The 21,261-nt window shown below is 59.3% G+C and overlaps 7 protein-coding genes across 7 annotated transcripts; 4 read left to right on the top strand and 3 right to left on the bottom strand.

Annotated features, from left to right (window-relative positions):
* The first annotated feature begins 2,548 nt into the window (after positions 1-2,548).
* Positions 2,549-3,984, top strand: K452DRAFT_63150 (uncharacterized protein). Its single transcript, XM_033546935.1, has 2 exons — positions 2,549-3,792; positions 3,857-3,984. Exons 1-2 carry the CDS (start codon positions 2,762-2,764, stop codon positions 3,870-3,872), a joined length of 1,047 nt encoding a protein of 348 aa, XP_033395340.1. The 5' UTR covers positions 2,549-2,761; the 3' UTR covers positions 3,873-3,984.
* Positions 3,985-5,015: 1,031 nt separating this feature from the next.
* Positions 5,016-7,113, top strand: K452DRAFT_328062 (uncharacterized protein; the record flags this gene model as incomplete). Its single annotated transcript, XM_033544964.1, has 2 exons — positions 5,016-5,054; positions 5,119-7,113. The coding sequence occupies 2 exons, from the start codon at positions 5,016-5,018 to the stop codon at positions 7,111-7,113; spliced, it is 2,034 nt and encodes a 677-aa protein (XP_033395339.1).
* Positions 7,114-8,153: 1,040 nt separating this feature from the next.
* On the top strand, positions 8,154-9,747 carry K452DRAFT_289625 (uncharacterized protein). The gene has a single exon (XM_033540862.1). The coding sequence runs from the start codon at positions 8,189-8,191 to the stop codon at positions 9,740-9,742; it is 1,554 nt and encodes a 517-aa protein (XP_033395338.1). The 5' UTR covers positions 8,154-8,188; the 3' UTR covers positions 9,743-9,747.
* A 2,256-nt stretch (positions 9,748-12,003) lies between these two features.
* K452DRAFT_328053 (uncharacterized protein) lies at positions 12,004-12,504 on the bottom strand (the record flags this gene model as incomplete). The annotated part of the gene is made up of 2 exons (XM_033544963.1): positions 12,004-12,401; positions 12,465-12,504. The coding sequence occupies 2 exons, from the start codon at positions 12,502-12,504 to the stop codon at positions 12,004-12,006; spliced, it is 438 nt and encodes a 145-aa protein (XP_033395337.1).
* A 175-nt stretch (positions 12,505-12,679) lies between these two features.
* K452DRAFT_204712 (uncharacterized protein) lies at positions 12,680-14,432 on the top strand (the record flags this gene model as incomplete). The annotated part of the gene is made up of 2 exons (XM_033536087.1): positions 12,680-13,821; positions 14,039-14,432. Coding segments are annotated over 2 exons (1,536 nt in total), but the record flags the coding sequence as incomplete, so codon positions are not given.
* A 1,953-nt stretch (positions 14,433-16,385) lies between these two features.
* On the bottom strand, positions 16,386-18,138 carry K452DRAFT_310553 (uncharacterized protein; the record flags this gene model as incomplete). Its single annotated transcript, XM_033543345.1, has 3 exons — positions 16,386-17,568; positions 17,621-17,642; positions 17,676-18,138. The coding sequence occupies 3 exons, from the start codon at positions 18,136-18,138 to the stop codon at positions 16,386-16,388; spliced, it is 1,668 nt and encodes a 555-aa protein (XP_033395335.1).
* Positions 18,139-19,011: 873 nt separating this feature from the next.
* K452DRAFT_275053 (uncharacterized protein) lies at positions 19,012-21,220 on the bottom strand. Its single transcript, XM_033539217.1, has 10 exons — positions 21,088-21,220; positions 21,013-21,033; positions 20,916-20,958; positions 20,782-20,856; positions 20,686-20,722; positions 20,534-20,627; positions 20,160-20,474; positions 19,745-20,101; positions 19,571-19,691; positions 19,012-19,515 (listed from the first exon to the last, which is right to left on the bottom strand). Exons 1-10 carry the CDS (start codon positions 21,106-21,108, stop codon positions 19,496-19,498), a joined length of 1,104 nt encoding a protein of 367 aa, XP_033395334.1. The 5' UTR covers positions 21,109-21,220; the 3' UTR covers positions 19,012-19,495.
* Positions 21,221-21,261: the final 41 nt, after the last annotated feature.

Raw genomic sequence — 21,261 nt, 5'->3', positions numbered from 1 at the left:
AGCATAACGCCCCCAGGCAACAGGATAACTGTATAGATAGGGGTGAAATTGACGAAAAACAGAGAATGACTGGCAAGGAGATTTAAAAAAGCGAGCACCACCCATAACGCCTAGACTATATCCATTTGATGGACAGGAGATGGCTTCCCGGCGGTTCCGCGTTGTAAGGAGAAGTCTCACCTGAGCTCCGGAGTGCTCCTGCTCATTAGGACACGTTGACTGTACTGTAGGTACAGTACGATGCCCTCCAGCTTACCCGCAGCCGCGCGCGCCATCGACAACGCACCCAAAGGCCGCGCCGAGGTTGAAGAGAGATGAGGCAAAGGACAACGATGGGATGACTGCCAAACGATCAGGTCTTTGCCCAAAACTCACCGCATGCGCGCATGCTACTGTTGCCGCCGGACAACGACGATCCTCGCCACCTGCCAGCGCACTCATAGCGGGGCTGGCCATCCATATCTCCATCTCTCCAAAGCAGTCGGTGTTTGATTTTCAGAGAGATGAAGTCAGGTCGGCATGTCCGAGGTTCGCCTCATCCAGGCCGCGAGTGGCTTCTGCGATCCTTGCGCCACCAACAAGCGAAGTAATCGGCGGCGGCATTACGAGAGAAGTGCGGGATCCGATCGGGCATCAAGAGGGAAAAGGGTTTTCGCCATGTGTGTGTATACAAGATTTTTTTTTTTTTTCCCTTCCTTGCTCGTGTCAACTCTCGTACCTTCTCAACGCCTCCCTCCACGGTGAGTCAGACACGTGTGCTGGCGGCGGTGAAGGCATTGCGCCTGCAGCAATGACTCCAACGTGCCGATCTTGAAACGTCGTCGGCCTCAGCCACACAGGCGAGCGTCACTTGTCAAGAAAAGTCGATGACGAGAGTTGAGAAGTGGCGGTACGGTGTTGTCAAAAAGACCAAGTGAGGCTGTGAAGGTGTGGGTACTGGGTAGCCTCGGCCTTCGGCACGGCGGTTGATCCTCAGCGACTCCAGTTCCGCTGTACCCTGCTCAGCTGAAGGTTTAACGCCATGCAAGGGGATCTGAGCACACGGAGGGGCACACGCGGGCAACGAAGATTCATTGGCATGACGATGTGAGGCGCAGTGGATGCATATGGCTGCCGTCGATCCCAGCCTGCTTGAACTGCTGCAGATGGTGAAACGGTGTCGCACGAAACACCGTGGATGGATGGATAGCTATCGATAATACCACGACTATGGGTCGTCGATAGGTAAATCTGGGGTCTGCAACCGCTGCTCGAGGCGCGCGTCATGCTCGCCCATCACCGCCACCATACTCCTTGGCGGCGCGGGCAGCGATCGGGAGTGATCGATCTGTCACCGAGCATCACGGCCCTCTGGCTGCCGTCTCGGCCGGCCGCGAGGGATTGGAGGGAGAGAGTACAATAGGTGTGCACATCTCGCAGGGCAAAAAATGGCGACGCCGAGATCTACGCGCCACTGCAACGCTGAGCACAGCCTCATGTCTTTGATGCCCGAGCCCGCGCTCTCGCTGATGTCCGAGGGTGCCACCGGCATGAACGAGGACAAGTCTGCACAGGCTCAGTCATGCGATGCCTCAGCAGGCGCCGTGCTGTAGTACTTGTATTTTTGAGATGAGATGCTGCCATCACATGTCATGGATTGCCGGGGTCTGAGGCCGTTGAATGCCAGAGCGCATCCCAGTCTGTGCCCTCTGATTGGCCGAGTGTCGAACGACCACTTTTTAGCCTCAGCGAACGACAACCTGTTATCCAGCTTTTGCACAACATGCTGACAGCCTCCCACCACACGCTTACGGCAAGACGAGAGAGAGACAAGCCGAACATACACGCCGAGCTAGGCTTTCTGCTTACCCGATCAGGAAGTCACGCCCGTCTGGGTGTGCGATCAGCTTCCGGCGACATGGAAGACTTCTGGAAGCACTTTTGAGAAGGTCGGAGGCCTTGGATGCGCCAGTGATCTCGGCCACCCCCCTTGGGCGTGTAGCAAGCACCCATAGGTGTGCATTGGCTGCCGTATTCCGGCTCCGGGCGTCATCAGAGACAGAACAGTTGCGCCTCGCGGGCCCGCGGTTCCCGCACTCGGCCCAGAAGATTCGCAATTATAAACTCGTTGGCGGTGGGGCAGGAGCCAAGCGTGATCCTGGCCATGTCTCCGGCCGTCGAAAGGGCCTGGACTAGGTTGTGGGTTGTGGGCTGTGGGCTGTGTGGGCAGTGGGCATTCAGAGTTTCGCCGCCACGAGCAACGAGCAGCAGCAGCAGCAGCAGCAGCAGCAGCATGTCGTAATTTCTTGCATGCGAACCGACACAGACGCGCAGTCGCCGGAAAACGCGTATGCATGTCCAGCGCGGTCCAGCTCGGATGCTGCTAGTCCTGCATAGGCCTCCAGGGCAGCTGCACGATTGAACAAGCCTGGCGCAATGCAAGCCTTGCCGAAAGGGTCAGCGCTGCACGCACCCAGCCCCAGCCAGAAGCGATGGCCACCACCGTCGGCCACTCCACCAGATCCACCCGGGACTTAAAGCAAATGCCCACCCCACTGCCAGGCTTCCTTACCCTTCACCCTCCCGCACCCCCCTTTCCTCCCCCTCTCATTCGTCATTATCCTTCTCTCTCTCTCCAACCCTGGGCGCGCAAACCATTTCCCTCGTTGGGACCGCCGAAAGCAACAACCTTCTTCTTTTTCTTTTTTCTTTTTCTTGTCCGACTCTTCTCTACTCTCAAGCGTCCTATCTCGCCGAGCATTACTCATCACGACAGCCCGCCATGCCCATATCATTACTACCCGCCTCTGCCCAGGCCTTTGCGCCCCGCTCTGCGCCGACCATCGTCCTCAGCTCCAAGGTTGAACCGTGGTTAACCCAGACGCTGAAGCGCATAAACCGCATAAAGCGTCCGCTCAACAGCGTGCCACAACATTATCGTTGTCTCACCGAGACGCTGTCCGGCTCCGCGGCTATCTGGTCTCTGTGCTCCCTCATGCTCCCGAAGGCTCCTGATTCGGAGCTCCGGAGGGATCCCGACCCGCTGGTTGAGGCCATGTTCAACTACCAGCTAATCCAGATCGAGGCTTACGTGGTACATGTTGACATGGTGTCGCAGCATGAGGTCGCATTCAAGCTCACCCCAGAGACTATTGAAGCACTGATCGAGTACCACAAGGATATTTACTCGGTCGACGTGGCTGCCAACACGTGGTCTTGGGCTGAAAAGGACGCCCAGTTGAAGAAGCTGCAGGACGAGTTTGTCCAAGCCGTCAACAAGTACGTGTTTAGGACTGGCGTTCGCGCTTTGGAAGGCCTCGAAGAAGATGGTGCTGGCGAGCTTTTGGAAGGCAGAGGAGAGGAGGTCAAGGGCGCCATCATGGGTCTGTTCCATCCACTTCTTCCTCCTCCTCCCAGGATCGTCGACATCGTTCGCCCTGCCCCGATGCTCCCGACCTCTCAAGGCGTTGGCAACTGGTGGCACTCGCCTCAGCAGGGGCCGCCGGTGCACCCTGCCCCGGTTGATTCTTGGAGGGTTGTACCGTCGACTCCTAGCCCGCCGATTACCACCTGCGCCGACAACCAATCGACGTACTGGAGCGCGGGTATGAACGACTTCCAGCTTCCCTCTCCGACGCCCTCCTTCAGCCAGCCAATGTGCACGTCGGGCCCCTACTACAGCCCTCCGCAAATCCAGGCCCCGGTGCCGTCGTTGTTCCCGAGCACCCTGATCAACCAATGTGGACCGGCTCCCTCGTACTCTGGTTTCGGTGCTGGAGCGTTTGGATGGGGTTACAACGACTGGGCACCCTCGTATGCCGCCGCTGCCACCGCCATGTAAAAACGCTCAACAACCTCACGCTCTGACACACGACAGCTCGAGAAGCAGGTGATCTGGCCAGTCGCTCCTCCACGAAGCTGCCTTCCCCACCCACACGCGCCTCGGGGCTTATCCGGGTAGCCTTACGATTACTCACGAGATGAGATGCGACACTGCATGACTTGATGTCTACTTGTCACGTCATGACCCACTCGGCATGGGACGGCGTTTTTGATTGCTAGCGGATCCTTTCGGACACATTTCCTTTCGTCTCCTTGATATCCACTGCGTGTTTGTCATTTTAGCGAGCGAGTTTTTGATTTTGGTTTTTGCTTTTCTGTACACGCGCCGGCCGAGCCTGGCATTTTGCTTTCCTTGTTTCCTTTTTTTTGCATCTCTGGGAGGTTTGCATGTCGTTGCATTTTAAAGACGGGTAACAGCCTCACGGCTACATCGGGCGGGCACACTCGGTTAACCCATTGTTCTTTACGTCGTTTTTTTTTATTTGGGACGGCCGCGGCCTCGAGCGCGACTGGCATGCCATCCCTCGACGCAGCGGGCGTCCTGCTTGCCCAGACTGGCATTGAGTGCCAGCGGGAACGCAGTGGGCAGGCGGCGACACACGAGCATTGTACGCATCTGGGATGCTTGTATAGTGTTCAGCCACGCGCGCAGTAGGCGATGTAGGGGCGTTGGATGGCCGGGGGCGCCTCTCTGCGAGGGGCGTCTTTGCGGAATGCGTCTTGCCGCGTGCGGAAGACGGCGATCCAACGGCCCATCCGGGCTGCGCGCGGGCTTGATAGGGTCATCTCCTATCCTCCAGCTAGTCTGGAGAGGCCTTTTTCATTGAATGAGGGGGGAAACGGATGCTGGGGCGGGAGCAGGACTTCCTATACACGCTAAAGTTAATAAAACCAATGTGGTAGCGCTTTGGGCAACGGGCGGCCGGATGCGATAACGTCAGTCGCGGCGAGTGGAAGTGAACGTAGTGAATGCTTTGTTTGGAACCATCCAAAGTCGACCCCGCATCGTGACATCGGCCATCAGCCCCAGCGGACGGTGTTTTCGCGACTGCCGCCTTTGTGTCGTCCCTGCCGTTTGCCGTTTGACTTGGTTTTGTCCCGTTTCGAGGACCAGCATGCGACCTGACCCGCGATGCCTCTTGATCTCCTAAGCACGACTGATCTCCATCATTGCACCTTCGCATAGCATCGCCATGCCGCCACCCTCCTCGCGGGCCAGTCCGCAGCCCACGGTACGTCCGCTCAAAGCCGCGCCCCGACCTAAACCTTGCCTCGCCTCTCTGACGTCCCTCGCAGCCTCCCCAACCGCGGCCCTCGACCCCTCCCTCGTACCTGTCCGCCTTGCGTCAACTCGAAAGCCCCGTGTCACCCCAGGTCATCAATCTGGCCGCCACCCTCACCACCCAGGCCGAGGACGCCGTCGACGAGGACAACGTGAGCTTCCTGCGCCGGCCCGTCGACCCGCAGGAGGAATGGCGCCAGCAGAACGCCGCCGCCGAGGACGAGTTGTACGAGGAGGTGCGCAGTGCCCGCGAACGCCTGAGGCAGCGGACCGCAGAGCTACAGAACGAGGATCGCGAGCGCCAGCTGCGCCTGAGCCGTGTGCTCAATCGCCTCAGCCGCATGGAAGACGCTGCCTACGGCGACAGGATCCCGACCCGGAACACTCTGTATGACTGGTCGCCACCCGACGAGCGCGATGGCGAGGACGAGGAGACACGGCTGCTCCGAGAGCTGCGTCAGCAGCAACCCAACACACACCCAGATATCTTGACAATAGTAGGAAGGTCGCAACTCGAGGCGCTAAGGGAGGCGAGGAGCAGGTCCAATCTATCGCGATATAACTCGAACACGGAAGCTCAGCCGTCGGAGTCGTCATTACGCTCCACCCAGTCACGCAGGTACATGAGGACGAATGCAAGAGCGCGGGAAAACATGCAGCGTTATGTCGCTGAGCGAGAGGCCGCTTCGAGGAGTTCAGATCGGCCGCAGAACCCATTTGTCGCTCCCACGGGTTTTCCAAACGCTCCGGGCAGTCGCTTTCCCTGGCATCCCCCAGAGCGCTCAACCGAGCGCCAGGACGCGGACGCCCGAGCAATCTACTCGTACCGGCGAAATTTCCTGGAGAATCCTTCCGGCAGCAACACCTCCCAATCGTCGCCATGGCTTGAGCAGACGATCAAATACCTCTCGAAGATTCGCTCCTCTGATTCCTACGACGACAGCTTATACTACGCCGTGGATGCCGGATTCGTCAACAAAGAGTTTTTTGGCAACGATAACCACAATGACTTTATTCTGGACGTCAGCACCCTACCTCGGCCCGCAGAGACGTCCTGGCTCGCACCGGGAGCTGTCTTCTCCGGCTCTCAGCATGCTACGACCGTGACATCAAATGCGCCCTCTTCCATCCCTACCGCCACGTCCACAACCCTATACCGCTTCCGCAATAATGAAACTCCCATGACATCTACTACGTTCGACCCGTCACGGCCTTGGATGGCCCACAGTCCTACTCCGCCACATCCCCGCCGCACGCCCGATGCTCCTTCCCATCAGACGCAGCAGCAGGATCGTTGGCCCGTCAAAGTTACCATCCATGCTGTCGACTGGGAGAACATGACACTGTCCGCGACCATGGAAGCTTACAACGTGCCGTCGCACCCGCCTACTTCCTTCCCTAACAACATCTTAAACCCCGCCGAACCTGCCAGCACGTCAGCATCATCTCCAGATCCGACAAACTCGTCCCGTCCTCCTCCTCGAACCTCTAGCATAACAACCTACCTCGAGGGCGAAATACTGGATCTGCATACCCACACGCTTCTAACCGAATCCTTCAAGTCCTCTCCTTCGACAGATGCCACGTACTGGCGCAAATTGCCGCCATTCGCCCACCTCCGCGACCAGGAGCTCGTGCACAGCCTCGTCAGCCATGAATACGTTACGAAGCTAGCGCAAGAATGGATATTGATGCGATGGAAAGAACGCTGCTTCGTCAAGTCAGTAGGAGCACGCCGCCGCCCCGGTACTAACCCGTTTCTGAGTCCCGACAGCGACGAAGGGGGTGGCGCAGTTGGCGGCGGCAGCGGCAGCGACAGCATGGACGAAGACCATGAAACAACAGAGGACGGCTGCGGCCTGACCATCAGCGGCTTCTACTACGTGTGCCTGCGGCGCAGCGACGGTGCCGTCGAGGGTCTGTACTACGACCCGCAGAGCAGCCCGTACCAGCACCTACGGCTAAATCCGGTCGGCGGCGGCAGCTTCCCCGTGTGGAGCTTCCGGTAGCGCGCGCGAGCAGCGACTCACGGACGTATACATACTTCCGCAGCCACGCAGGCAGGCACGCACACAGTACAGCCGGCAGTGCCTGCCCCCTCACTCACACGTCACTCTACTACCACGCTCGTCGCCACCAACGAGCGAATCGACCAACTACTTAAAGATTTTGCATCATGGACCGGCGTTCCCCTTAGTTGATTCTTGGGCTCCCTCCCGCGGTGCACGGCGTCATATCATCTCTCTGGCTCGCAGTCGCAGGGTTCTGGATCTGCAGTTTTTGTTGTTGTTGTTGTTTCTCTCATTCTGGTTTGCATCATCGTCATTGTCGTCGCCGTCGTCGGAGTTGGAGTTGGAGTCGGAGCCGTTACCGTCATCGTCATCGTCATCATCAGCATCAATCATCTGGGCTGGCGCTAAAGTTGCGGGAAGATGGATGCACCGAGGATGAGGGATGCCGTGGGCCTGCTTGGCAGCCTGACAGGCAGCACTCGGTTGCATTCCCTCCGTCCTCATCATCTTCCATTATGCTTCGACGTTCTTTTTTGCGTTTCGGGTTTGCGTCTACTAATTGGGCGATGCTTGGATGGATGGGATGGGATGGGGATTGGAACGCAGACATGCAGACAGACAGGGGCGGCACTACACACGCACATACGCACACATGCACACGGCAGGCAGTAGAGCGCGTTATGAGGAGTAAGACATGGTGGGTGGGAACAGGAATGGAAAGGGTTAGGGAAACAGGAATACAAGGACGGGAAGAAAGGAAAGGAACGGATGGGAAGGACAGGAAAGGGACTGGCTGGCGAATGGGGGCTGGTAGGGTAGTCTAGCTGCCGCTGCTGCTACGGTGCAGTGCGAATGGAGAGGGTCGTTTATTCCTAGGCTGCCTATTTGCACAAAAGACTAGGCGCGCGGATAGGTTGTGTGAGGCGTCGGAGGAAAGCGGCCAAATGCCGGTGGTCCAAGCGGGTAGGGCTGAACTTTTTTGGCGACGCCAATCCAAAGACCTCCAGCCCGAGGAAACTTTGCAACAACCTCGACCACACCTCTCGGGCCCCGACTCCCAAACCTCCTCACCATGGCGACCGTACCACCACCGCCCAGCAAACGGCAAAAGACGGCCGCGGCGGCCTTTGCCCGCGAGCAGCAAGCAGTGCCCGAGATACCAGAGGGCAGCGTGCGAGTCAAATTCGTGGACCAAGCGACGGGCGAGAGCGGCGACCTGCCGGTAGTATCGGTGCCGCTCGCACAAGCCCAAGTCAAGAACCTAGAGACGCTGCTGAACGCGCTGCAAGGACACGACGAGGCGGGCGACCGGATCCCGTACCGCTTCTTCCACGCGGGGGCGGCGGGCGAGCGGGGCGAAGCGCTGGGCGACGGGGCGGACCTGTGGAGCGCGCTGGTCAAGAGCGGGAAGGCGACGACCGAGACGGAGATCACGCTGCAGTATGCGCCGCAGGCCGTGTTCCGCGTGCGCGCCGTGTCGCGGTGCAGCGCGGCCATTGCGGGCCATGGGCAGCCGATTCTGGCGACGCAGTTTAGCCCGGCGAATTCGAGCCGCATGGTCAGTGGCAGTGGCGATGGCACCGCCCGCGTCTGGGACTGCGATACGAATACCCCGGCGCATACGCTCAAGGGCCATACGAGCTGGGTGCTGGTGGTGAGCTGGAGCCCCGCGGGCGACCTCATTGCTACCGGCAGCATGGACAACACGGTGCGGCTGTGGGATCCGAAGACGGGGGCGGCGCTGGGCGGGCCGCTGAAGGGGCACACCAAGTGGATCACCAGCGTGGCGTGGGAGCCGTACCATTTACAAGAACCGGGGCGGCCGCGGCTGGCGTCGTCGAGCAAGGACGCGACGGTGCGCGTGTGGGACGCGGTAGGGCGGAAGGCGGACATTGTGCTCAGCGGGCACAAGGGCACCGTCAGCTGCGTCAAATGGGGCGGCACGGGGCTGCTGTACACGGCCTCGCACGACAAGACGGTCAAGGTGTGGAACGCTCGCGACGGCACCCTGCGGCACACGCTGAGCGCCCACGCCCACTGGGTCAACCACCTGGCCCTGTCGACCGACTTTGTCCTGCGCACCGCCTTCCACGAGCACCACCAAGAGAAGCCGCCGGTGACGGACGAAGAAAAGGTCGCCCGCGCCCGCTCGCGCTTCGAAAAGGCCGCCTCCGTCAACGGCGCCCTCGTCGAGCGCCTCGTCTCCGCCTCCGACGACTTCACCATGTACCTCTGGGAGCCCTCAACCCAGACCAAGCCGCTGGCGCGCCTGCTCGGCCACCAGAAACAGGTCAACCACGTCACCTTCTCCCCGGACGGGCTGTACATTGCGAGCGCGGCCTTCGACAACCACGTCAAGCTGTGGAACGCGAGCACGGGCGCGTTCATCAGCACGCTGCGCGGCCACGTCGCCCCCGTCTACCAGTGCTGCTTTAGCCCGGACTCGCGGCTGCTGGTGTCGGCGTCCAAGGATACCACGCTCAAGGCTTGGGATGTGCGGACGGGGAGGATCGCGAATGATTTGCCGGGCCATCTGGACGAGGTTTATGCTGTGGATTGGAGCCCCGATGGGAAGGGCGTGGCGAGCGGGGGGAAGGATAAGGCTGTGCGGATTTGGCGGCATTAGGAGGGGGAGGGGGGTGGTAGGGAAGAGGGGCAAGAGAGGGGAGGGCATAAAATGGGTGTAGCATACTCCTCCATCGGGGAGGTATCGAATAGCTCACCACGCTTGAAGGCTACCAAAACATCAAAATAAACCAGAAACACACACACGCGCGCGCGTACGACTAGACAGGAAAAAAGGAAAAAGAAACACTTGCAGAGACGCCCGATATAGACGGACGTGTGCATACGCAAAACCCATACCCATATACAAACACCACCATCTTCACACGCCAAGCTCCCAACTCCAATCAGAGAGGTGACATGACATGACATGACACGACTATGGCGAATAGTATTGGCTGTGAGGTAAACTCCACCGGGTAATGCGGCATTGTGCCTCCGAATGGGTTTTTTTCTATCTGAGTTGCCAAGGTGCCCGGGTGGCGTGTGTCTAGAAGAGAGTAGAATGCGACGGGGTTGTAGACAGCCGGAAAAGGGAATACGTCACTGAAGAGTGTGTGGTAGGCTGGTTGCTGCGTGCGGCGTCGTATATTACATGCAGTGTAGTGCAGCGTAGTGTAGAACAGTGCAGCACAGTGATTTACAAAGGACGCTATACTTTCTCTATACTACCTCCTCCTCCTCCTCCTCCTACTTCTATATACGGGCTGGAGGTGTTTCTATCACTTCTCCCTCCCTTCCATCGTCAAGAAGCATATATATATATATATATAACCTCAACAACAGCCTTCCTCTCATTCTTATACTCATGCTCATGCTCTTTCATGCTCTTTCCCACACAGACACACAGCCCGCCCGCACACACATCTGCCCCAGGCAGGCAGGCAGGTAGGTACTCTAGGGTAGGGTAGGACCACCCCAAGCAGCAGCAGCGGTAGTAGCAGCATCAGTAGCACCGCCACTCCTTCCTCTCCTCTCTCCTTCCGTCAACAGTGCACAACCAACAATCCCCCTGAACAGGGAGAGCAGCAGCAGCAGCCGCGCGCCTCACCTTCACCTCACGCTCTCCCTGTCCCTATCCCTCCCTGTCCACCCGTCCATCCATCCATCCGTCCGTCCGCTCGCTCGCTGACCCCGTACGCAAGCAATCAAACAAGCAAGCGAACAAGCAAGCAAGCAAGCCACACTCCCCTCTCCCTGCCTCCTCTCCCCCTCCCCCTCCTCTTCACTTCTCCCTCCCTGCCCATACATACACACAAACAGGACCTAGTTAACCCTGTCGGTCCACCACGCACGCGCGTCATGGGCACGGCATAGCCAGCATAACGGCGCCAGCGTGTCCACCACAACACAACACCCCCCTCCCCTCCCCCCATAGCACATCCTCTCATCTCGCGGGACGCGCAGCCGGGGCTCCGCCAGCGGCAGCGGCAGTGGCAGGATCGGCGGCGGCGGCGGCGGCGGCTCGTACTTCGCATATGTGTGCGATGCCGTGCCGTGTCGAGAGTCGAGCGAGTCTGGCCAGCCAGCACAAAGCACAAAGCAAGGCAAGGCAGTGTGCAAGCATCCTTCCCGGGATCCGAGGCCCCACGAGGCGAGATGAGGCCTTGAGGCGAGCGGGCCAGACGGGGCGAGAAGAAACGAAGCCGACGGGAACGAACAAGGGAAGGGATGCTCCATGCATGCTCCATGCTCCATGTTCTATGTTCCATGTTCCATGTTCCAAGGATCAGGGATCACGGGTCAGAGGTGAATTGTGAAGAAATGGTCGACGGCCTAGAGTGGAGTGGAGTGGAGAGAGAGAGAGAGAGCAAGCAAGGCAAGGTGGAGCAAGGCCCTGACGATCCATGCGAGTGAGCTGCTCCTACCACGGCAGGGCCAGGCAGGGTCCAGGCAGGCGCAGCGCTCATCCCGCCGTGCCGCGTGCGTGCGTGGCACACCCGTGCCCTATAATCGCATCGAACGCGCCATCGACGCGCGTGCCGATCCGGGCGGCGACGGCCGAGAGTCTAGAGAGCGGCGGCTTCTCGGGGGGCCGAGGCGGCATGTTCGGGGAGTGGGGAGGGGGGCTATAAAGGGCGTGAAGGCGCTTCGGCGCGAACACAGAAAAAAAGACTAATAGCAGCGCGGGATTATGTCGGGATTGGCGTGGGGTGGAGAGCGTTGTGGAGAAAGCGCGAGATGAACCAGGCCGCCTGAGGACCCGCTGCGGCGCTTACAACGGGAGAGAGCGAGAGAGAGGGAGAGGGAGAAGACAAGAGGCGAGAAGGCGCTGGAAGGGGCGCGAGCGTGCCCGCCCGCCCTCTCGACGAACGCAGGTGCCTACGTCCGCAGCGCCGCATCCGCGTCTCCGCCCGTGTTCCTCACGACGCGCGCAACGTCGTCGCGCATGTCGGGAAAGGCGACGCCAATCTTCCCCGCCAAGATGTCGCGGAACTGCGCAAAGGCCTCGGCCTTGGCCTTCAGCTTCTGGTTGTTCTTCTGCACCAGCTCGGCAAACTCGCGCGTGTAAATGTCCGGGTTGCGCCCGTTCTCGACGTACGTGATGATTTCGGGCGGGATGCTGAGGCTGAGGGCGCGGGCGCGGCGCGACAGGGCCAGCAGGTTGGCGAGCAGCGACGTGGCTTCGGCCTTCATGGCTTCCTCGGTGGCGCTGCCTTGGTGGTCGTGCACGTCGACGACGAGGTTGAACAGGTTTTGCACGACGATCTTGAGCTGCTCTGCAGTGCAGGGCGTGGGGTTAGCGCGCAAGTCGGGAGGGCAGAGAGGAGGAGGAGAAGTACCGTCGATTTGATTGAGCGAGGCGGCATTGTCGGGAGCCATTGTTGGTGGTTAGTGGTGGTGGTGATGATGGCTGTCGGTGGTGGTGATAGCTTGGAGACGGGCCGATGGGGCGCCGATCATGTGGTGTGGAAGGAACAGACAACCTACGACCAGTCCTACTACTGTAAATACCAAATCCTAGACAAAAGAGCAATGTGACGCCATGCCGCAGCGCTCCACGACCAATGCCCGCCCTAAACCCGCCAGAACTCCCACCGAGCCCGTCGACGCCCTCTCGGACAAGGCCACGACGGCCTTTGTGCGCCGCGTCCTCTGCGCCCACCATGTGCCGTCGGACGACAAGGGGCGGCGCCCGGCGCTGGACGAGCTGCTGCCGCCGCTGACCAGCTCCAACGACGTCGACCTGCAGCTGTACGCCATCATCGCCGTCATCATCAAGGACTTTGTCTACGCGTGGTACGCCAAGATCACGCCCGACCACGCCTTTGTCGACAGCGTGCTCCAGATCATAGCCCACTGCACGCGCGCCCTCGAGCAGCGCGTGCGCAACGTCGACCTCGAGGCCCTGCTGCTCGACGAGCTGCCCGCCCTGCTCGAGCAGCACTTTGACGCCCACCGCCTCGCCCACCGCTGCTCGCACGCCGACGCCCTCGCCCCCGACCCGCGCCATATCTACCACACGCTGCATCCGCATCCGGCCCTGGACCCCGTGCCTGCGTCGCCCGACCAGCTGCTGGCCCAGCAGGAACACGAGGCCGCGTGGCGCCAGCTGCTCGTGCAGGGCGTGCTGGCCGTGCTGCTGCCCACCGAGGACCTGGACAACGCGTGCCTGCGCGCCCTCGTCGGCGAGATCGTGGCCGAGATGATCATCGGCGGGGCCGTCGGCTCCAAAATGGCCGAGCCCTGGTTCCTGTGGGAGGCGGTTGAAAAGGTGGCCGAGGCACTGCAGCAGAGGAAAGAGAAGGGAGAAGAAGAATTGGACAAGGAGAAAGCGACGAGTCGGCTGGAGCAGTTTGGGCTGCTAAGTGCAAGGAGCGAGAAGCAACAACCCGAGGCTTGGCGCAGCTGGGTCTTCTGGAGCGCGGGCTTCTGGAGCGTGTGCCAGATTCTGTTTGTGGCGTTTAGTATATTGCGCAGCGTGGTGCTGGCGGGACTGGCGGCACCGGGGCTGGGCGGGCGAGGCGAGTGGGCATCTCAGCCGGTGCCGGTGGTAAGCATGAGGGCATGGACGCTGGCGGGGGTCGTGTTGGAGATGGACGGGCGCATGCCGTGGACGGCGGGGATGCTGGGGCTGGCGCAATGGGCCGTGATGCGCGGGCCGGGGCGGGTGGGTGACACAAACGGGCCATTGGACAAGTAAGTTCGGACGCTCCCTCTCTCGCTAGCTCCGCATGCGTTGTCGGTCACTTGACCTGCACCTTCCTTGTCTATGTCCTGCACCTTCCTTGTCTATGTCCTGCACCTTCCTCGTCTACACTCATCCCCCCTTGCGCCTTCCTTATCGTCGCGCATGCCAATCATACCACCCATCCATTCATCCCCACCACCAATCACCATTAACATCCCCCTCCAGGCTCCTCTCGCACCACCTCCGCGCCCGCCTCCTCGACCCCGCCCACCTCCCCCCAGCCCTGCGTGCCCTGCGCGCCTCCCTCTTCCCCAACAACGCCCCAGGCGCCCCGCGACCCCCGCCGCCCACCAAAACAGAAGCAGCGGCTACGCGCGCCCGCGCCGCCAAAGCCCTGCTGGCTGCGCTGCCGCCCGTCGTGCGGCGCCTTGTGTTTGGACGGGGGAGGCTGGGCGGGTGGGACGTCGGTACTGCTGCTAGTAACGGTGGAGGTGCCGACGCCGAAGCCATGCAGGCTGATGTCGAGGCGCTGCTGGACGTCTTTGGCGACGCGTACCTGAACAAACACCTTGTATTCGGCATTGTGGAGCTGGTGGTTGCGCGCCTGATGCCTGAGCTCGTGGAGAAGGGGGCGGGCGAGCTGCTGGACGAGAGGTTGGCGTAGCAGAGCGGGGAGAAGTCTTAATAGTAATGCAGAGAGAGAGAGAGGAGAAATAGTCACGGTATAGATAAATATACAGCAGAACACGCAAACACGCAAGCAAGCACAGCAGCAGCAACAACAGTAACTGCCTCTCTACAGCACAACCACAAACATACACACCCCCAAGTACCGCTACCTCTACCAGCACCCACACCCACACCCACACGACCGCGAGTGCGACACAAACACCACGCCCCGAACCCACCGGTTCGCAACGGGTAGCCACGGGCACGGCGGCGGGCAGCGGGCAGCAGCGGGCGAGAGCGGGTGGGTGACGCAGATGACGGGCCGTGTGGTCGCACCGTGTGGCACGCAGCGTTTTGGCGTTTGGACGAGCGCGAACGAGGCGAGCTGAGCGAGTGGGCGGAAGGAAGGAAAGGGGACGAATGAATGGATAGGATGGCATGGACAGAGAGGCGTAGTCTAGGTAGTTGCTGCGTACGCACGCTATGCTATGCTAGGTATGCTAGGTATACTATGCTACGTCGTATGCTACAGTGCGCACACCACACCACACCACACCGCACTACGCACGCTATCGACCGACGTCTCTCACGCACACAAAATGACAGACCAGACCAGGCCAGAGAAAGAAAGAAAAGCGCAGCAACCATGACGACAGCAACACCCGCCCAAGACGACCAACCGCCTAGCCAAGACAAGCGGGAGGAAAAAAGCGGATGGGATGGTTGGAGGAGGAGAAAAGATGCGGGCCCGCGCGAGCGGAACGATTCTTTTTTTGTGTATACCTTTTTTTTGTTTTCTTTTTTTGTGTCGGTCGTTTTTTTGCTTTTGCCGTTTGCGTAGCTGCTGCTGGTGTTGCCCTCCGCGTTCCAATCTGTATGTGACAGGTCCCCTTTAAATGACGACGACAACCGACCGTCCGACAATGGCGCAAGCGCACGCGCCGTGCTGATCAACTAGGTACTCGTTCTTGCGTGCGGCGAGGATGAAGGTGTTTGTTTGCAAGGAAAAAGCGAAAAAGACGTGGTGGGGAAAAAGCAATGAAAGTTCGAATGGTGGTGTGCTGTGGTGCTGGGTGCGTAGATAGCAGCTAGCTAAACCAAGGAGACGCCGAGTATGAGTATGCTTCGGTCGGCCGCGTGGGAGAGATATACGGAGTAGAAGAAAAGTAAATAAGTAAAAACCAACAAGCAGCGTACTCGAACAGGGATATCAACGTCCCGTCCTTCCTTCCTGTTCCTGGATTCAAAAGCAAGGGCTGAGATATATAACGGGAGACAATGAAGAGATCAACAAAATAGAAGAAGGCCCGCAAGGGACTGCTGTGGTGGGAGAAGCAGAGGAATAACGAGACAATAGAAATAAGAGAAGGAGCTGTGATAGAAGTCCGAAAATTTAGCACCCGTATGTACCCGAAACTATCGGCTTGTTAGGCGGTCCGACAAATTGCGGTGTGCGTGTGTGGATCTAGCAGCCATGGATGCCTGCCTGCCTGCTGCCGCTGGTGGTGATGGTTATGCTTCCATCCATCCATCCATCCATCCATCCGTCCATTTATCCCACACGCTGTAAGTATGTGCCTGAGTGTTGTATACGTGCCGAGAGCCCCGCCCCGCCTTGTTGTCCTGTATATCCTTTGTTCACCTTTTCCGTCTCCCATCGCCGCGCCAGTCTTCTGCCATGTATGTGGTATGGTGTGTGTGTCAGAAAACAACGCCTGGAAAGAGGTGGTATTTCCACAAGTACGCCAAAGTTCAACGAGAAAGAAAATAGATGATAGTCGAACAGCCAAGAGAAAGAAGGTCAAGAAAGAAGCAGTGGTGGTGAGACTAATAGAAAAGGGAATTGTCAAGAAAATGGGGGACATGTGTTGCATGGCAGCCGACAATTAGCTGGCGCCTGCTTTCACTTGCGCCCAAATTCCTGTTCTGGGATCCGGTGCAGCCCGCCCGGCAGCTGTTCCCCGCTACTGCCGCGCTGTAGTTTCAGCTTCTCCATCAACCGCCCAATCGTCACGTATTCTTGGGGCTCGACGAATCCGCTCGGCTGCTGCTGAAAGAAGCTCATGACCAGCTCGAGGGCGCGCCGTGCGTCGTCGTGGCTCGGCGCGAACGGACTGCTGCTGTTGCTCGGGCTGATCGGGCTGATCTGCTGCTGCTGCTGCTGCTGCTGCTGCGCACTGCTCACCGGCACAAGTGCAGGTAGCGGCGGTGGCTGCATCGACTTGGTCTGCTGCGCGCTACGCACGTCCTCCATCCCGCCGCTTAGAGGCGGGTCCGAGATGGGCGATTCGAGCGTCGTCGAGTTCAGGTAGCGCGGCGTCTCCGCCTCCGACGACGGCGGCGGCGACCCGTACGGATCTATCCCCAGCGCTATCGGGAACGTCTGGCTGCGCGGTCGCTGCGAGTTGTTGTTGTTGTTGTTGTTGTTGCTGCTGCCCGGTGGGACCCGCACCTGCTGCGAGGGCATGAATGGGCTGGGCCCGCACGCCGAGTCGGGCGTGAAGAAGGGCGAGGTGGGGCTCGTGGGACCGGCCGAAAATGTCGACCCTGCGGCGTCGGTGAAGACGCTCGACAGCGACGTGTTGCTCTGCGAGTGGAGTGGGCGGTGACCGTTGGACAGGTCGCCATAGCTCTCGGGGCTTTCCGTCTTGAGATTCTCCTCGCTCTTCACCGAACTGAGGGTGATGGGCGACGGCGACGTGATTCCGTTGGGCGACGTGGGAGAGATGCAATTCGGCGTGTGCGCGTTCGAAGGCGGGTTGGAGGCTTCGGAACCCTCGGCTACGGAGCTCTTTCTCGACTTTGCGCCCAAAAGGTTGTTCTTTTGCTTGAACTTCTCGAGCCAAATGGTGCTGTTGGCCTTCAAGTGGCTATCAGAGTTGCCCACTGAAGCGGCAAAGAATCTCGCCTTCTCCCTGATAAGCTCGTCGGACAGAGGCAGACCCTGCTTCTGGTGGTTTCGGGCCCAGTTGGCCAGTGCTCGTTCAATGTCCGGGAATTTGCCCTTCGACCTCTTGATGGGCGAGCGGCTCCCGTCATCTTGGTAGAGGTATTTTTCCTTTTGTCGCAGAACCTTGGACACGGTACTACTTGCTGTCAGCATGCATCGCAACCCGGGATTCTTTTGCGGGCGTTTACCTTCGTTCCACACCGAACATGGCTGTTCGAAAAAAACACCGTTAGCCGCACGCACGCTTCTGAACACGGCCCTGGTCGCGCTCACCTCCAATTTCTGTCTGTTTGACGGTCGGATTCTCCTCATGGTAGAGACACATGCGCCGCCGGTCGTTGTCGGTCAGGGTCTTCCGGGGCGTGGAGGAGGAGCGGGTGGATGGCGCGGGCACTGGCGTCGGGGCCGCAGCGTGCTGAGGTATGGGCGGGGAAGGATAGATGGGCTGAGCATAGTTGGACTGGCCAGTCAACATGCTCGGCCACTGAGGCATGATCAGAGGTTGAAGTTGCTGGTGAGTGGTCCGCGGGGGCGGCATGCCATGAGAGTACATGGGCTCCATTGGCAGCGGGGTGAAGGCAAAGCCATTGTACTCGTTGACGGGAGACTGATGCTGCGAGTGGGGATAGGCGTTGCTCTGCTCGACCCATTGCCCGGTGGTGTCGTGGTATCCGGCATCCGGGGCGTGGTGCTGCTCGTGCTCCATTTCCATCTGATTGAATGTTTTTTTGTCTGCGAACCGTGCTTTTCGTCGGGGTGCCGTATCAGGAGTCAAATATCATTTGCGTCCGAGCAATTGTTGTTCCTGGCTACAGAAGCGGCAGCGTGCATGCATGCATGGAGAAAAAAAAGATGATGGTTCCTGACGAAGCGAAACACGACGGCACCACGGTGCAAGGAAACGACGCGTAAGAGGATGAAACACGGCGCTCACATGTGCAGCCGGTGAGCAAGCAAGAGAGTCGAGGTGGTGGTAGTAGTAGTAGTAAGGGTAAGGCCCGGCGCGTTGCGGTGCGGTGCGATGCGGGTGCAGAAGCGGGACGAGATGCACAAACGGCCCCTGTTTTTGTTTCGAGCTTGGGCTCTGGACGGCATATGGGGAATGGTTTAAACGGGGAAGGGCTGGGTTGCCGGCGCGCTGGGGGGCTTGCGAGACGATACTCTTGCTATTAGCGAGTTGGGGCGTGTGGATCGGGCATAGCAGCATGGCGGCCAGTGGGAAAGCGAGGCGAACGTCTACTAAGCTACTTGGCCTGCTGTACCTGTACATGCCGGCTAATCAGCCAGATCTGTGCCTGCTGCGTGGCGTGTTACTCCAGCCCGCCCAGGGAGCGAGGCGCGGCCTTTCGTCAGAGAGCAGGGAGGCGCGGTGCCTGGTGATGATGTCCTGGGCTGGCTGCACGAATCGAAGATCGCTGCGCGGGCGGCGCGCTCAATCCAGGCCGTCGCACATCAAGCCATGATGATAGCGGTGGCCGTGCGCCGCGCTGGCCCGGGTGTCAGCAAGAAGCGGAGTCAACGTCAGTTTTGGCGCCCGGACGAGGCCGCGGCCTGTTGAATCGTCGAGGCCGAGGGCCGTGGCATTCAGCGCCCCCCCTGCAATTCTTCCACGTCCACGAATCACTGGCCGAGAAAAAGAAAAAGCCGCAAAACCAGGAAGATCATCTTCGTGTTATTTCGACCCTCCATACCCGCCAAATGGACGGCCAGCCAGGCCGCATAATCCCCGTCCAATAACAGCAATAACTCCATGGCTTCCAGAGCACTGTCCTGTGCGTGTTGCCAATGCGCTGCTTCCGCGGCGGCCAGTGCGGTCCGGCCTGGTCAGGCGTCGACGTCCTCGCAAAAGCCGTTGCCGTCGATCAATAAAAAAGCCCGACAGGGCCTTCGGTAAGCTCCTGCAACTCCACTCCCAACACCGCTTTCCCCGATTGACGCCTGGGCGCCGTGCATTTCCCATACCTTTTGGGCTCGGACGCGACAATCGTCCAAATTGATCTGCTCCGAAATTTCGGCGCCACACCCAGACTGCCGGGCCCAAGTATTTGATATGGCCCACCCGATCAGCGCTTGATGATGGTGACTAGTCATGGAAATCAGCTGCGCGCCCTGCCTAAACCTGGGGCCGAGGGTCCTACTGATGTCTTCATCTGCCAGTTCATGCGCGAGCCCGACGCGCTGTGGCTGGTGCTTCACCGACTTGCCGTACACAATCGCGTGCTTGAACTGCTCGACGATGGTTTTGTGGATGGAGTTACACTTGGCGAGTCAGAACGGTGGGGAGGCCCCCAAACAAAGTAGGATGGACTTACGAAATCCTCTACGGTACACGCCGAGGCGCGGAGCACCACTGGCTGCGTGTAGTCGGGCATCTTGCCCTTGGGCTTCGTGTAAACTCTGCGCAGGTTCAGCTTCTCCCACATCTGCTCCAGCAGCTCGTCGACGTTCCACCCGTGCTCCGAACTGATGGGGCATGCATTAGGGATGCGGTAGAGCAGATCCAGCTCCTCGATTGTGATTGCATCGATCTTGTTCAGCGCGTAAATGACCGGAATGTAGCTTCGGCTCTTCGCCTCCAGGATATCGATCAGGTCATCGATCGTGGCGTCGCAGCGGATGGCAATATCCGCCGAGGAAATCTTGTATTCGTTCATGACCGCCTTGATCTCCTATGCAGCGGCTGGTTAGCGCTTCCGTTTCGCATGCAGCGGCAACGGCCGGCCTTACATCGTGATCAATGTGGGTCAAGGGCACGGTATTGGTAATGTTGATGCCACCCTTGTCCTTCTTCTTGAAGACAATGTTGGGTGGGCTTTTGTTGATCCGGATACCGAATCCCTCAAGTTCGTTCTCGATGACACGCTTGTCTGTGAGAGGCTTGTTGACGTCCAGGACGATGAAGATAAGGTTGCAAGTCTTTGCGACTGCAATGACCTGACGACCTCTACCCTTACCGTCCTTCGCACCCTGAATGATACCGGGCAAATCGAGAATCTGGATCTTCGCACCGTTGTACATGACTTGGCCAGGAACCGTGGTAAGCTGTTCTTGGGCGTCAGTTCATTGCTTATCTCGGAGGCATGGGAAAGGATTCGCCAAACCGTTGTGAACTCGTAGGCTGCAGCCTCAGAGTGCTGCCCTGTCAGTCTACTCATGAGTGTAGACTTGCCAACGGACGGGAAGCCAATGAAACCACTGCCCGTACCGTCAGTCTTTCGCCATCATGTTGTGTAGGCTGGCTGGCAATACTCACACACTGGCCACACCAGTCCTGGCGACATCGAAACCGACTGTGATTCATGTAAGCCCCTCGATCGTTGACGCTTCCCAGGCTCATAGGCCGTCTTACCACCACCACCCCCACCGCTGGAGCTGGGAGTGAGAAGCTCTCTCTTGAGCTTCGCAAGCTTCGCCTTGAGCTGACCTGTTGGCCCAATCAGCCGTCTGCACGTCCGAGTTTGTCTACCGCCAGCCGAGCCGTACCCAAGTGGAACGACGTCGCTTTGTTTTTTTGAGTCTTGGCCATCTAGGAGCGGTATCAGCGACTGCGCTGTCAACGAACGATTGGACTGGCACCCACCTCGGCCTCGATCTCCTTGATCTGTACATGCGCATGTTAGCTGCAGCCGACGTGAGGGGCCGTTTCCGCGCTTGCCTTGTCCACGGTGGTCGACATGTTGCCGGAGTGCTGTTTGCTGTCGCGGATAGACGCGTCTAGGGCTGCGCAGCAAAGAGTGTCAAAGACTGCGCGTGCAAATAATTGACGAGGGACGTGGACAAGAATGACGTCCAATCAGAAGTTTAGTGGGGTCAGGGCTCGGCTTTGGCC

Source organism: Aplosporella prunicola (genome assembly GCF_010093885.1).
Source record: "Aplosporella prunicola CBS 121167 unplaced genomic scaffold K452scaffold_19, whole genome shotgun sequence".
Lineage (NCBI taxonomy): Eukaryota > Fungi > Ascomycota > Dothideomycetes > Botryosphaeriales > Aplosporellaceae > Aplosporella > Aplosporella prunicola.
This window is presented reverse-complemented; position numbering and strand designations above follow the sequence as displayed.

Coding starts and splice junctions, on each gene's coding strand:
- K452DRAFT_63150 (XM_033546935.1), top strand. CDS start 2,762: ATGCCCATATCATTACTACCCGCCTCTGCCCAGGCCTTTGCGCCCCGC.
- K452DRAFT_289625 (XM_033540862.1), top strand. CDS start 8,189: ATGGCGACCGTACCACCACCGCCCAGCAAACGGCAAAAGACGGCCGCG.
- K452DRAFT_275053 (XM_033539217.1), bottom strand. CDS start 21,108: ATGTCGACCACCGTGGACAAG. Junction 21,034..21,087: donor TGTCGACCACCGTGGACAAG/GCAAGCGCGGAA, acceptor GCGCATGTACAG/ATCAAGGAGATCGAGGCCGA. Junction 19,516..19,570: donor ACTGGCAGATGAAGACATCA/GTAGGACCCTCG, acceptor TTCCATGACTAG/TCACCATCATCAAGCGCTGA.